This window comes from Macrobrachium nipponense, chromosome 12, assembly GCF_015104395.2.
Source record: "Macrobrachium nipponense isolate FS-2020 chromosome 12, ASM1510439v2, whole genome shotgun sequence".
Lineage (NCBI taxonomy): Eukaryota > Metazoa > Arthropoda > Malacostraca > Decapoda > Palaemonidae > Macrobrachium > Macrobrachium nipponense.
Window position 1 is genome coordinate 8531839 of NC_087205.1, and position 16851 is coordinate 8548689.

At 41.2% G+C, this 16851-nt stretch overlaps 1 protein-coding gene across 2 annotated transcripts in view; it reads left to right on the forward strand.

The window, feature by feature from the left end:
* The first annotated feature begins 433 nt into the window (after positions 1-433).
* The window catches only part of LOC135224336 (luciferin sulfotransferase-like), a 19107-nt gene continuing 2689 nt past the window's right edge, over positions 434-16851 (forward strand). The window contains exons 1-4 of one of the 2 annotated variants that reach the window (XM_064263239.1): positions 434-591; positions 9346-9529; positions 10495-10674; positions 16397-16736. In XM_064263239.1, coding sequence (XP_064119309.1) covers positions 485-591; positions 9346-9529; positions 10495-10674; positions 16397-16681 — 756 coding nt within the window. In that variant the 5' untranslated portion in view covers positions 434-484 and the 3' untranslated portion in view covers positions 16682-16736. The remainder of the gene's footprint in view (positions 592-9345; positions 9530-10494; positions 10675-16396; positions 16737-16851) is intronic. The other variant, XM_064263240.1, reaches the window with a different exon arrangement.

Here is a 16851-nt window from a genome sequence, read left to right on the forward strand (position 1 = left end):
AATGAGAATGGGGCATTAAATGTTTATCCTTCTAGTTTTCATTGCCTTCCATTCATCAGGAACCTTTTGAAGATCTAAGTGATCAGTTGTTTCACTTTCACAAGCTAGAAGCATTAGATAATGTAAACTTTTTTCTTTTGTTACACATAGTTATGTTGGTATAGGCGTATGTATGCGTTTCTGGGTGTGTCGTATATATATCGATTCATAATTTTTTGCATACATATGTACGTACATATATACACGCACACACACTAAACAGATGTGTGTTTGAACAACACTGTCTATCTTTTGCCAACTCATTAATAATTTTATAATCAACATTGAGGGGGAGCAACCCGCCCATCCCTGCACTACTCATCTATCTAAGAAAAAGTTTTGGTCATTATCAGACAATCGAGGATTGTATAAGATGCAAACGCTCCTCGGAGGGCAATCAAACGATATCATTCCTCCAGTGCCGAACGAGCCATTCAGATCAACCATGACCACACAGAGAGAAATCCCAGTCACCTACGAAGATCAGGGTCATTTCCTCCATTTTGGAAGGGTGCTACTGGTTAAACCAGGCGAAACAACCCTGCCGATTAGGTAAGAGAATGCCAGTTTAGTTTTTCTTGCGAAACAAAAAAGGATTACTTTCTTATGCGTGTTTGGTTGACTGTTGCACTTAAATAGCGAGTAGTTTTCTCTCATCATTGGCTGCGTAGAGGAAAATAAACGTATTAGCGCGTCTGAAAGGACAACACTTTTTCCCTATTTTCATTGTAACCAATCATCAAGTCGCTTTGTCCTTACTTCCATCCGATAGAGCGTTCCGCGGCCTTTCCGTCGATGTATAACACATACAATTCCATTATTTGTACCCTTTATTATATCTAAATTAATGTCTGTAAGAAAACACAAATTTACCGTCTCGGAGTCATTTCTGTTTGCGGTGCGAGACTGCACTACCTGTGGGTTTTCCTCGACCTGCTGACGCCGCTGCTCACCTGTGGTTCCGCTATGCCCGCGGGACGCCACTGCCGCACCTGGGGATTCCCACGGCCCGTCCCCACCACACACAATGCAGCTCTCTCTCGCAGTCTTGGTCGCCCGGCATACAGTAGAACCCCCCAGGCTACCGCCAGGGGAGGCATCCTGTCGATCAGCAAAACCGAAGGACTATACTCGAGGACGCCCCACATCAAGTGCCACAACGACACGGGGTCGCCCCCTGCCTCCAAATTGTCATGTAATTTGTCATCCAATAATTACTCCATAATCATTGTCTTGGGGGGGAGTATTTGTAAGGACAACACTTTTTCCCTATTTTCATTGTAACCAATCATCAAGTCGCGTTGTCCTTACTTCCATCCGATAGAGCGTTCCGCGGCCTTTCCGTCGATGTATAACACATACAATTCCATTATTTGTACCCTTTATTATATCTAAATGAATGTCTGTAAGAAAACACAAATTTACCGTCTCGGAGTCATTTCTGTTTGCGGTGCGAGACTGCACTACATATCCGTCCGCACCTGTCTATTCAACCCAGTTTGTCTGTACATAAATTATCAGAACCCAGCTACCTGTCTTAATCTCTGGTCCTCACAACTGGTGACCTCCCGGAGTTGGTGACACAGCGGTTTAGGCCCAGCCTTTAACGGACTAAATACGGCCGCTCACCTTCAGAGAACCTTTAACGGACTCAATACGGCGCCACAGTTTAGGTCTCTGAATACTCCACTGCGAGGACGACCAACGCCATTAACGGACTAATCACGGCACTGCTTCATAGCGTGTTTTGGCGTTTATTTCGATGACGGGTAGCTGGGTGCTGGTCACCCAACACAAAATTCAGGCGGCGGTTCAGTACCATCCGACGTCGCGGCCTCCTTTGTCTCACCCGGGGGACGCCAGATATCTTCTCGACCCTCCGCAACTGCGGGCCTCCTCGGTTTTTCCCCCGGCCCATTGCCGCACCTGCGAGTCCCCAGACGAAATCCCCTGCCTGCCGGCGCCGCTGCTACACCCAGGGATGTGCTTTACCCACCCGACGTCGCTGCCTGTGGGCTTCCCCTGCCTGCCGACACTGCTGCTATAAGCCAGGGACGTGCTTTACCCACCCGACGTCGCTGCCTGTGGGCTTCCCCTGCCTGCCGACACCGCTGCTATAAGCCAGGGACGTGCTTTACCCACCCGACGTCGCTGCCTGTGGGCCTCCCCTGCCTGCCGACGCCGTTGCTACACCGAGGGACCTGCTTTACCCACCCGACGTCGCGGCCGCACTCGTGGGCCTGCTCGGCCCACTGACATCGCTGCCTGTGGGCCTCTTCAAACCCTCGACGCTGCCGTTATTCCTGGGGCTCGCTCGGCCTTCCTGACGTCGATGCTACACCTGTGAACCTGCTCACCCTTCTGACGCCGCCGCCTGCAGTCCTCCTCGGCCTACCGACACCGCTGCCACGCCTGTGGGCCTCCCCTGCCTGCCGACGCCGCTACCTGTGGGTTTTCCTCGACCTGCTGACGCCGCTGCTCACCTGTGGTTCCGCTATGCCCGCGGGATGCCACTGCCGCACCTGGGGATTCCCACAGCCTGTCCCCACCACACACAATGCAGCTCTCTCTCGCAGTCTTGGTCGCCCGGCATACAGTAGAACCCCCCAGGCTACCGCCAGGGGAGGCATCCTGTCGATCAGCAAAACCGAAGGACTATACTCGAGGACGCCCCACATCAAGTGCCACAACGACACGGGGTCGCCCCCTGCCTCCAAATTGTCATGTAATTTGTCATCCAATAATTACTCCATAATCATTGTCTTGGGGGGGAGTATTTGTAAGGACAACACTTTTTCCCTATTTTCATTGTAACCAATCATCAAGTCGCGTTGTCCTTACTTCCATCCGATAGAGCGTTCCGCGGCCTTTCCGTCGATGTATAACACATACAATTCCATTATTTGTACCCTTTATTATATCTAAATGAATGTCTGTAAGAAAACACAAATTTACCGTCTCGGAGTCATTTCTGTTTGCGGTGCGAGACTGCACTACATATCCGTCCGCACCTGTCTATGTCAACCCAGTTTGTCTGTAAATAAATTATCAGAACCCAGCTACCTGTCTTAATCTCTGGTCCTCACACATCCGTGCTTATCGAAGGCGTCGCAGGAATGAGTCTAGTGACGATGCAGAACTGTTGAAACCACTATGCCTCTGTTACAGATAATTATTTAACAATTCAAAATCCAAAATTCCTCGTTATCGTAGTATTGTGAGAAATGAAGCTGCCCTCATCGTCGATCAGGACATAGACCGGATTAGGGAATGGTTTGGGTCTGTGGGGTATGAGACTAAACTCCAGTGAAGCAAAAACACTATTGATTGATGAACAGATCTCGTACGTATATCCCACCCCATCTTCCCCATAAGGTGGATGGAACTTGGCTGAACGAGTCTTAATCTTTAATTATTCTAGGTGCACTGTAGGCATTACTTAAGGCTCCTTGCAGCATCCCGTCGGGCCCTAGCTGCAACCCCTTTCATTCCTTTTACTGCACCTCTGTTCCCATTTTCATTCTTCTATCTTACTTTTCACCCTCTTCTAATCATTGTATCAAAGTGAAACCGCGAGGTTTTCCTCCTGTTAACCTTTCAGACATTTCTTTTATCAATTTATCTTTCAGCGTTGAATGATGTCATAGGCCCCAGCTTCATTTTAATGAAAGTTTCAGTAAATGCTGCACGAAAGTTGGGTATTGTTCGTAAGGCCTCGTGTATTTATCACAGTGTTCAAATCCGTGCAACCTGTTTTAAGCTCATTTGCACTCTATTTACTAGAATACTGTTCTCTGGTGTGGATGTCTGCTTCTGCCAGAGTTTTTATTATTTTTTTCTTTATATTTTATCATTATTTTAGATGGAGTGTTTCTGTTTCCTAATAGTAGTAGTAATGACTTGGACCATCGATGGTATCTTGTTTGTCGTTTTTTCATAAGTTGTTTTTCAACAGAAATAGAGGCTTCCTTATCTGTAACAGCATATTTACTCTAAACGGGTTACATCTTCCTAGAATGGAGCGCTCTTGGGTGTACACCACCTGCCCCATAATCAGATGCATCCGTAGCCATGTAAAAAGGTGTATTATAATCTGGGGGAAATCAAAATTGGTGAGGACAATAGTTTCTCTTTGAGTGTTAATTGCTGACTGCTGTTGGACATCCCATTTAAAATCGGTTACTTTTCTTGTCAGATCAGTCAGAGGTCCTGCGATTACTGAATAATTATATACAAATCGCCTATAATAACAACCAGCCATACCTAGAAACCGTTGAACACCTTTCACTGAGGTGGGCTCAGGAAATTTTTCTATAGCTGAATTCTTATGCACTACTTTTATACCATCCTTTGATACAACAGAATCTAAATATACTAGTTCCTCTTTATAGAAATCACATTTTGCTAACTTTACGTCTAGGTTATACTGCCTTCACCTTTGGAAAACTAGTTCCAACTTCCTAAGATGTTTCTCAAGTGTATGTAAAAAGATAACAAAGTCACCCAAGTTGATAGGTGCGCAACGCAACCCAAAGGGCATCCTTAAAAACTCAAAATGTCTCCAGGAGGTGCTAAATGCAGTACATTGTGTACTACTTTTCTCCAGATGAATTGGATGGAAACCTCTTAACAGATCTAATGATGTAAAATAAGAATATTGACCTAAGACAGACAAATCCACCCTGTGGTAGGGGTGTGAGAATACTACCACAGTAGGTCTTGCGTGTTGTAAAAGGACAGCTGCTGCCTTGCAGTCTGACTTTTTTAGTGAAAGGCTAGGCCCACCGCCAATAACTGTGGACACTGCTACATCGCAGTCTTACTTTGTTATAAAAGGCTAGGCCCACCGCCAATAACTGTGGAAACTGATGCCTCGCAGTCTTACTTTGTTAGTAAAAGGCTAGACCCACCGCCAATAACAGTGGAAACTGCTGCCTCGCAGTCTTAATTTGTTAGCAAAAGGCTAGGCCCACCGCCAATAACTGTGGAAACTGCTGCCTCGCAGTCTTACTTTGTTAGCAAAAGGCTAGGCCCACTGCCAATAACTGTGGAAACTGCTGCCTCACAGTCTTACTTTGTTAGCAAAAGGCTAGGCCCACAGCCAATAACTGTGGAAACTGCTGCCTGGCAGTCTTACTTTGTTAGCAAAAGGCTAGGCCCACCGCCAATGACTGTGGACACTGCTGCCTCACAGTCTTACTTTGTTAGTAAAAGGCTAGGCCCACTGCCAATAACTGTGGAAACTGCTGCCTCACAGTCTTACTTTGTTAGCAAAAGGCTAGGCCCACCGCCAATAACTGTGGAAACTGCTGCCTCGCAGTCTTACTTTGTTAGCAAAAGGCTAGGCCCACCGCCAATAACTGCGGAAACTGCTGCCTCGCAGTCTTACTTTGTTAACAAAAGGCTAGGCCCACCGCCAATAACTGTGGAAACTGCTGCCTCACAGTCTTACTTTGTTAGCAAAAGGCTAGGCCCACCGCCAATAACTGTGGAAACTGCTGCCTCGCAGTCTTACTTTGTTAGTGAAAGGCTAGGCCCACCGCCAATAACTGTGGAAACTGCTGCCTCGCAGTCTTACTTTGTTAGCAAAAGGCTAGGCAAACTGCCAATAACTGTGGAAACTGCTGCCTCGCAGTCTTACTTTGTTATAAAAGGCTAGGCCCACCGCCAATAACTGTGGAAACTGCTGCCTCGCAGTCTTACTTTGTTAGTAAAAGGCTACGCCCACTGCCAATAACTGTGGAAACTGCTGCCTCACAGTCTTACTTTGTTACTAAAAGGCTAGGCCCACCGCCAATAACTGCGGAAACTGCTGCCTCACAGTCTTACTTTGTTAGCAAAAGGCTAGGCCCACCGCCAAATATCTGTGGAAACTGCTGCCTCGCAGTCTTACATTGTTATAAAAGGCTAGGCCCACCGCCAATAACTGCGGAAACTGTTGCCTCACAGTCTTACTTTGTTAGCAAAAGGCTAGGCCCACCGCCAATATCTGTGGAAACTGCTGCCTCGCAGTCTTACTTTGTTATAAAAGGCTAGGCCCACCGCCAATAACTGCGGAAACTGCTGCCTCACAGTCTTACTTTGTTAGCAAAAGGCTAGGCCCACCGCCAATATCTGTGGAAACTGCTGCCTCGCAGTCTTACTTTGTTATAAGAGGCTAGGCCCACCGCCAATAACTGTGGAAACTGCTGCCTCGCAGTCTTAATTTGTTACTAAAAGGCTAGGCCCACCGCCAATAACTGTGGAAACTGCTGCCTCACAGTCTTACTTTGTTACTAAAAGGCTAGGCCCACCGCCAATAACTGTGGAAACTGCTGCTTCGCAGTCTTAATTTGTTAGCAAAAGGCTAGGCCCACCGCCAATAACTGTGGAAACTGCTGCCTCACAGTATTACTTTGTTACTAAAAAGGCTAGGCACCGCCAATAACTGTGGAAACTGCTGCCTCGCAGTCTTACTTTGTTAGCAAAAGGCTAGGGCCACCGCCAATAACTGTGGAAACTACTGCCTCGCAGTCTTACTTTGTTATAAAAGGCTAGGCCCACCGCCAATAACTGTGGAAACTGCTGCCTCGCAGTCTTACTTTGTTATAAGAGGCTAGGCCCACCGCCAGTAACTGTGGAAACTGCTGCCTCGCAGTCTTAATTTGTTCAGCAAAAGCTAGGCCCACCGCCAATAACTGTGGAAACTGCTGCCTCGCAGTCTTACTTTGTTAGCAAAAGGCTAGGCCCACTGCCAATAACTGCGGAAACTGCTGCCTCGCAGTCTTACTTTGTTAATTAACAAAAGGCTACGCCCACCACCAATAACTGCGGAAACTGCTGCCTGGCTGTCTTACTTTGTTAGCAAAAGGCTAGGCACACCGCCAATAACTGTGGAAACTGCTGCCTCGCAGTCTTACTTTGTTATTAAAAGTCTAGGCCCACCACCAATACTGTGGAAACTGCTGCCTCGCATCTTACTTTGTTATAAGAGGCTAGGCCCACCGCCAATAACTGCAGGAAACTGCTGCCTCGCAGTCTTACTTTGTTTATAAGAGGCTAGGCCCACCGCCAATAACTATGGAAACGCTGCCTCGCCGTCTTACTTTGTTATAAAAAGGCAGGCACCAACAATTAACTGTGGAAAATGCTTGCCTCGCAGGCTTTCTTTGTTATAAAAGGCTAGGCCCACCGCCAATAACTGGAATGGCCTGCCTCGCGGTCAATTAATTTTGGTTAGGAAAAGGCTAGGCCCACCGCCAATAAACTGTGGAAACTGCTGCTCGCAGTCTTTACTTTGTTAGTAAAGGCTAGGCCCACCGCCAATAACTGTGGAAACTGCTGCCTCGCAGTCTTACTTTGTTATAAGGGAAAAGGGCTAGGCCCACCAGCCAAATAACTGTGGAAACTGCTGCCTTCGCAGTCTTACTTTGTTATAATGTAAGCTATTTTTTTGCCCCCCGCCATAACTAAAAGTAGGCCCCACCGCCCAACTGGGGAAACTGCTGCCTCGCAGTCTTACTGTTAGTAAAAGGCTAGGCCCACCGCCAAATAACTGTGGAAAACTGCGGCCTCCGCCAGTCTTATTTGTTATAGAGCTAGGCCCCACCGCCAATAACGTGAACTGCTTGCCTCGCAGGTCTACTTTTAAAGAAGGCTAGCCCACCGCCAATAACTGTTGGGGAAACTGCTGCCTCGCAGTCTTACTTGTTATAAAAGCTAGGCCCACCGGAAAATTAACTGTGGAAACTGCTGCCTCTCATTCCTTTACTTTTGTTAGGAAAAGGCTAGGCCCACCGCCAATAACTGTGGAAACTGCTGCCTCGCATCCTTACTTTGTTCGCAAAAGGCCTAGGCCCACCTCCAATAACTGTGGGAAACTGCTGCCCTCTCAGTCTTACTTTGTTAGTGAAAGGCTAGGCCCACCGCCCCAATAACTGTGGAAACTGCTGCTCGCAGTCTTACTTTGTTATAAGAGGCTAGGCCCACCGCCAATAACTGTGGAAACTGCTGCCTCGCAGTCTTACTTTGTTAGCAAAGGCTAGGCCCACCGCCAATAACAGTGAAAACTGTTGCCTCGCAGTCTTACTTTGTTAGCAAAAGGCTAGGCCCAACGCCAGTAACTGTGGAAACGGCTGCCTCGCAGTCTTACTTTGTTATAAAAGGCTAGGCCCACCGCCAATAACTGCGGAAACTGCTGCCTCGCAGTCTTACTTTGTTAGCAAAGGCTAGGCCCACCGCCAATAACAGTGAAAACTGCTGCCTCGCAGTCTTATTTTGTTAGCAAAAGGCTAGGCCCAACGCCAGTAACTGTGGAAACTGCTGCCTCGCAGTCTTACTTTGTTATAATAGGCTAGGCCCACCGCCAATACTGTGGAAACTGGTGCCTCGCAGTCTTACTTTGTTAGCAAAGGCTAGGCCCACCGCCAAGAAACATGAAAACTGCTGCCTCGCAGTCTTATTTTGTTAGCAAAAGGCTAGGCCCAACGCCAGTAACTGTGGAAACTGCTGCCTCGCAGTCTTACTTTGTTATAAAAGGCTAGGCCCACCGCCAATAACTGTGGAAACTACTGCCTCGCAGTCTTACTTTGTTATAAAAGGCTAGGCCCACCGCCAATAATTGTGGAAACTGCTGCCTCGCAGTCTTACTTTGTTAGCAAAAGGCTAGGCCCACCGCCAATAACTGTGGAAACTGCTGCCTCGCAGTCTTACTTTGTTTGCAAAAGGCTAGGCCCACCGCCAACAACTGTGGAAACTGCTGCCTTGCAGTCTTACTTTGTTAGCAAAAGGCTAGGCCCACCACCAATAACTGTGGAACCTGCTGCCTCGCAGTCTTACTTTGTTAGCCAAAGGGTAGCCCCACTGCCAATAACTGTGGAAACTGCTGCCTTGCAATATTACTTTCTCCAAGGTTTATTACAAAAAATGATTGTCTGAATACATTCAAAACAAGTGCTATAAGGTCTAAGGCAGCGACAATGCCAAACCCGTGCTGGCGGCTGGTGTATTCACAGACACTATTACTGTTAATATTAATATTATTCTGTTGTTCGGTTAACTGACTGCAGATAGCAATGTGACCTGGTTACGTCGTCTTCTGTTGTGTTTACGTTTTGCTTAGGTTTCGAACTTGCAGGTTGTGACTTGAAAACAACCATACAAAACTCCTTTCTCTCTCCACCTTCTCATCATCACACTATCATAGTTAGAATGAATTATAATATTACTTTTATTAAACATGTAGACAGGGACGCCACACCCTGAAGTGAATTTTGCTAAGAAAAGCCACATTAACCCATTGCTTTAATAACCTATATCTATTTACAGATACAAAAGGTTTGCCAATATCATCTACAACTTCGACTACAGGAGAGACGATGTCTGCTTGTTCACTTTTCCCAAAAGTGGGACAGTTTGGACAGCCGGAATCATCTGGGCCATGACGCACATGGAGGAATTGGAGAGAGCAAAGACAGAGAGTCTCAATAACAGAGTTTTCTATGTTGATAATGTGAGTTTAAACAGCGCGCTTTCTCTCTCTCTCTGTTATACTGTGCATTCCTCATTTCCTGTCTTTTTGCAGCTAAGCCAGGTATTCACGATCAGGTTTACCTGTCAGTTCACCCACGACCGTCCGATGGATGAGCGTCCAAGAACTGTCAGTCAGACAGTCACCTCGAGGTCATGGCCCTCTAATATGACCTAGCCTTCGTCGTGGCACACTATATGGCAGCGATGGAAACCACTGGCTGATGAGGAGGTGGAGCTACATAGACTAGCTGCTGCGGCAATTCACTTAAAAATGGGAAAAAAGCAAAAAGGCTTAACAGGGTATGGTCTAAATATTGCGTATTAAAGAGAGATGTCTATTCTCATAAAATACTAAAGATTAAGGTTAAATCAGAACTGGGGGTTGGTTCAGTTATTCATGAAATGGATTGGGAAGCCTTCTTTCACTAATAACGCCTTTCATAAAAAGGCAGGACGCTGGCCTAGGCCTATACCAAATTGTCTATCACTAGCAAGTTTTTTTTTTTATAAGGTTTGGACTCACAATGGTCTACAGATTGCGCCACTAGGTCTAACAATGAAATGAATTAGGCCTAGTTTATTCATATTCTGGTCCGAGCAGCTGAGATCCTTCCAAGGCGAAATCCAGCGGTGAACTGTCATTATCATAATATCGTTGCTTACACGCCACGCGTGCGATCACCTGTCGGCAGGTCAGAAGATCTTTGCTTAATTCCATCAGCTCATCCATTCTGGCGAGTGGACTGACTCCTCCCACAAACTGCCATCTACACGTAAGTCTTAACGTCAGTTTCGATGAACTGACAGGTAAACCTGATCGTGAATGCCTGGCCTTACACAGTGTATAGTATACAATGATCTTTTAGCCTCCCTCGAGTAACTGTCTATAGCTTTGTATGTAGTCTTCAATTCAAAGAATATACTTTGTTGTTCTCCACATTCCAGGATTTTATACAAACTTTCAAAGATCAAGACCACAGGGAGAAGCTGAAAAAGTTGTGTCCAGATGCAAAGGAAGAAGATGGAGTAGTCCTACAGTTGGCAGCCCTGGAAAAAGGACGGCGCATAATATGGAGTCATCTGCCTTTTGATCTCCAGAATCCTGACGTTCTTGATAAGTGTAAAGTTAGTAAATAATAATATGATTTTCCTTGTATAAAAAACGAAAGAGGTTCAAGAATTAAATAAGCTTGTAAGCTGATGGCAATGGTCAAGTGTCCTACCTGTATAAGACCATTGACTTATTGCCTTTTCTTGTCTTGGCTTTTATTGTGGCACAACGGAACGTCTAAAGTTTTGGTTTTCCATAATATTCAAGTATCACAACAGAGATTTAGGACTGTGCATAGGATTCTTAAAAGGAAAGGATTTTTAAAAGTAAGGACCAGTTTTTTCGTTTCTTGTTCTTCAAATTTTATCATTAATCTGTTCACTAGCCTATGATACCTGAACGAAATATCTTCTTACATTTCTTTCCCATTTAGGCCTTGTTCACACAAGGCGGAAACTGCGGTCGCAACTGCACGGGTGCAGATACTGGTAATCGTGCATATTATGGCGCTTACCCACACGGTTTATTGAATATTAACCCTTACAGGAAGGGCTTAGTATATATCAAGCACATCCCTCAGGAAGGGCAAACTTCACGGTTGGCCAATTTAAGAAAAAAAAACACATGAATGGCAAGAGGAAGATATGCAAATTCACATGCTGTCAAAAAGAAATTCAAACATTTTTTTTCTGACCTTCCACGGGAAGATGAAAGTGAATATTTACAACCCTGTTTAGGGCCTCTTTTCTAAGATACTTGTAAAATTATGTTAATTTGACCAAGTTATACATGTTTTTTCTAATAATTTATTTTATTTTATTTTGTAAAATTATAATTATATACAGCTTACATAATATCATAACGGATAAAAACTAAAATCAGTAACAGATTCTGAGGACAGTATATTTATTATAAAATATCTATAAGATTGACTGAGATGGGGGAGCTGCAGATACTTTTTGTGAGGTATACATTTTTGCCTCATATTTCTTTGCATTTTGCAAAATTACAGTTCTATCATAAGAGATGAGCACTAAAACGGACAACAATCCCTGGGTCTATTTATGAGCAAATGAATAAAAAGCCATTAGGGGATAGAGAGGAGCAGAACATTATTCCTTCATCAAGTCTCAAGCACATTGATCTCCCTCTGTCCTGTGCTGAGCTACTACAGTAGCCAGAAGTCAAATATTCATGGACCATTGAAGTGACATGAACATCGTTCCCGCTAAATTCATCCAGATCGTATGGCGCGGAATGTTAATACTCATATGAGTTAGCCCGCCCATTGCTCAAAACTTGTTATAGATCCTCATATGATCATGCCCATCCAAATAAGGGTTAATATGGAAGTGGAGGAAATATATGTATATAATATACATATATATGTATATATATATATATATATATATTGTGACGAAGTGCCAAGTATCTGGTTACTACACTTACCATTCATTTATTGTTACCTCACAAAAGCATGACACCTTAACCCTCATCACAGGTACTAAACGACTGAATACTCTAAAGGCAACAGTGATCCCTTAACAACTTACCAGTATTGCAGAAAATCAGACTAAGTTCATCAAAACAGGTGTGAGGTAATCTTGTAAGTAGTCAAATTAATCAAAGGGCATCACTCCATCAACAACTTTAAAAGTTTAAGTATTTTTCTGATTTCAGAAGTCTAAGTACTTCCCTGGTTCTAAGTCACTTCAAGTTAATGAAGTAAAACAGATCAATCACCACTCTATGTTTCTACCTAACATCAATATAATCAAATGCAAATATACTGGTTAGAAATAAAAACACTTATAAAAATTTTAAATACAAAAATTTATTATTAAACTCAAAATTTATAAGTGAAATTCACAATATCAGAGAAAATTACTCTTACTTGAAAACAAAGTAAAGTTTAATTAATTCTTGAATCAGTTAAGTAAAATTAAATCAAAATTAATTTATCACAAAATTCAAGAAAATTAATTCAATCAAAATTCAAAAGTGTTAGGCAATAATTGAAATTTGGAAATTAATTCACAAGTGCTAAACAATAATAAAACTTGAAAAGAATTCTAAGTAAATGCAAATTATTTCACAAGTGTTAAATTTAATTAAATGTGCAATGATTAATTAATAAAAATAACTAAGTCAATTAAATTGTGAATGCAAATGAAAATACAGAAAAATATGGACAATACCAAAATTTCAAAGTATTAATCACACAGAATATAAAATAAAAAGGCATACTTCAATAAGAAAATGGACAAATGCACAAAACATAAAAATCACTTCAAACGAATAAACACAAAACACAAAAATTTGCAATGTGTAAAAGTGTAAATCTTTTCACTCAAAACATTGTAACCATTAGTTATCAGTTTTTACCAAACCTATGTAACCATCAGTTATTAGTTTTTACCTAACCACTGTTCCTATCAGTTACTAGTTATTAGTTCTTACCAAACCTCTGTTCCTATCAGTTATTAGTTGCCACTAATAAAAAAAATAACACAATTTATACCCTGGTATACCAACTTCTTTCTTTCTTTACTGCAGCTTGTTTCACACTTTCACAAAACCAGGCGCCGTTACAACAACAATGTTTGTTCAGATTTCACAAAAAACACTAAATAACACTAAATAAACTCTAAGAAACATCAAATCCGAAATTCTCAAGTTACGAGTGACCATTCAATAAGTACGAAATCGTTACATTACTTTAAAATCAAAAGTGCTATGCGATGGAGAGAGAGGGAGAGAGAGAGAGAGAGGGAGATGTGATCGCTTTGAGAATCTATGCCCAAATGAAAAACTTCTCCTTTACTGAAACTGGACAGGGGAGATGACACAAAACTTTTTGGGCAATAATTCTTTCTAGGAGCTTCAAAATCTTACGCAACTTTACATACAAAATGTGTAATCTGCACGTGGCACTCGGCAAAGACATACACGTATGAGACCAGTCTGTTAAAAAAAGACACGTACTCTACTTGATCGACCGAGACAGAAGTCCCTTATCATACATGATGACAGAATCCCAAAACACAATGAAGACTCGAGCTCTCTTATCAAACGTGTTGACAGATTTTGAAAAACAACTCTAGCTTTGAACGGACAAAGATATTCTCTCTCTTTCTACATTCTACATTATATATTCTTTTTATGTATTATGTTATGCGAAATCTGAACACACATTTAAAACATTCTATCTCTAAGCTAGCTAGGAATCTGAAAAAATGTTGCACAATCTTATACATAATATTTTATACAGTCAAAGAGGGGATATATGCATTTTGACAGTAGCAATATATAATAATATATATATGTATATATAAATATTATATATTATATATATATATATATATATATATATATGTATATATATATATATATATATATATATATATATATATATATATATTATAATAGATATCTATATATATATATATATATAGTATATATATATATATATATGTATATACATATATATGATATATATACATATATATGATATATACATATATACATAAATATATATATATAGATATATACATATACATATATGTATATATATAATATATATATATATATATATATATATATATATATATATATCTAGGATGTCGAATCCTGAACTCTTGAGTATTTGTACACATGCCTCAAGGTGTAAGAATCCTATTGAAAATACGCATTTTTCTATCCTTACCTTAACAACCCAAGCATCCTTTCTAATAACGCTTGAGTCATTTCCCATTAAATACCTATAACCTAATTTAAAAAATCACGACTCTACCACTCCCCTTATGTTGTCCTGAATTGTAGTTTGGTCGGTCCTGACGTTTCTAGTCATTCTGTTATTATCTTTTGAGCTGATTAGGTAGTCTTTTAGTATTTGTAAGTTAGCCTCTTGTTAAAGAGTTCTACTTTTCTGTGAATTTATATTTGTATTTTATAGTTTTAATCTATGTTAATGTTTTTTATAATAGAAATATTTTTACTTCCAGACTGATGATGTGCCAATGTCTTGGGGCACGAAACGTCTCAATAAACTATCATGTGAGATATTATACTGCTTGGCAACCCCTGGAACCCCCTGTTTGGAATGTAATAAAATTTCTGCCCGCCAATCATTTGTGTATCTATAATATATATTATATGTATATATATATATATATATATATATATATATTATATATATATAATATATATCCTATCATAGTCGCATGCCGGGTATTAAGTTCATGTTAAAAGTAGCTAAAATCCACCTATTTTGAGAGTTCAAACACAGGAAAAACCTTATAAAAATGCTTATAACTGAATATTATAGAATGTTATAATAGTTTTATCACAAAAAGTGCATTTAGTCATGAAAATGGTATGGAAATTCAGTAATTTGTGAATATTTCTCAATTAAAAATGCCGCGAATTGGCGAATTTCCACGGAGAAATCAGTGAATAGGCAAGTCCGTGAATCTCAAGTACGCGAATACGGCGGCGTCGACTGTGTGTGTGTATATATATATATATATATATATAGTATATATATATAATTATATATATATATATACATATGCATATATATAAATATATATATATATTATATATATATAAGGGGAGTGGTAGAGTCGTGATTGTTTAAATTAGGTGATAGGTATTTAATGTGAAATGACTCAAGTGTTATTAGAAAGGATGCTTGGGTTGTTAAGGTAAGGATAGAAAAATGTGTATTTTCAATAGGAATCTTACACCTTGAGGCATGTGTACAAATACTCAAGAGTTCAGAATTCGACATCCTAGATCCCGTCCTATAGTTGAATCCCACGTGACTATAATAACAGACTTGCAACAACATCCGTGGTGAGCCAATATAAGTACCAAGGCTCTTGGGCATTCATATTTATAGATTACATTGGATAACATAAAATCTTGCAGCGATTCCTGATAATGGAAGAGATAAGTATAAGCTGCAAGATTTTATATTATCCAATGTAATCTATAGATATGAATACCCAAGAAGCCTTAGTACTTATATTGGCTCAACCAGGAGATTTTTGCAAGTCCGTTATTATGGTCACATGGGACTCAGCTAGTTAGGGTGTACGGGATATAGCATATCGAACCCCGAACTTTCGAGTATTCGAACACATGCCTCAAAGTGTTAGATTCCTATGATAAAACACATTTTTCCATCCCTACCTCAACAACCCAACCAACCATCCCATCACGGAGTGCAGATGGGTCGGTCATCCCTTTTTAGCCACTCTGCCCTGTTCCCCTTTAACCTAGTCTTTTAGTGTTCATTAGTTAGGTTCTCATCAAAAAGCTCTACTTTTCTGTGAATTTATATTTGTTTTTTATTGTTTTGATTTAGTTTGATATTTTTGTACTAAATTTTTTTTTCAATTCTAGACAGATGGTGTGCCTATGTCTTGGGGCATGAAACTAATCGTGTGAGTTGTTGCCCTGTTGGAACTCCTGTTTTAATATATATATATATATATATATATATATATATATATAGTATATATATATATATAATGTTTTTGTGTGTCCACAGACCTGTCAGTGTTAATTAACATGCTTTTTGTTGAGAATAATTTACATTCTGAAGGCAGGATACAAATGTGAAGAGGGTAAACTTTGAAATTCGGCAAAAGGGATTAAAATTCGATAAAAGGGAAAGATAACTTATCTGAAAATTTGTCCTTAGTTGATCACATCAGAAACTTGCGTGTCTATTACTTTTCTCCTCCTTCCTTTTCTAAATTAGAAGCTCAAACAGGTTTTCCAAAACAGGTCGTTTCTGTGATTCGTCACCCAAAGGACAATTTGTTTTTCTCGATCATTTACTACAACAAGTTTGGAGGTGCCAGTCTTCAGTTTGTAGCGGAGACATTTTTAAGTGGGAGAGCAGTCCACGGAAGTCACTGGCATCACATCAACGAGACTTGGAAAAGGAGGGACCATCCCAACTTGCACATCATGTTCTACGAGGACATGAAAGCGGACATCATGGCTGAGCTTAGGAAGCTGAACGAATTCTTGGGGACGAATCTTACCGAGGATCAGCTGAAAAATTAAATAACTGCATTGCTTTCTTGATGTTCTCCTGTCGAATACTCTGAGAATATATACGGTAATTTCTTCAAAATAAGTAGACTGCCTTGATTTTGAATGTTGCTATAGCAGACATGAGTGAGGTAGGTTGCCCACTAGAGCTGAAAGATAGTCAGAAAGTAATGTGAGGTAGA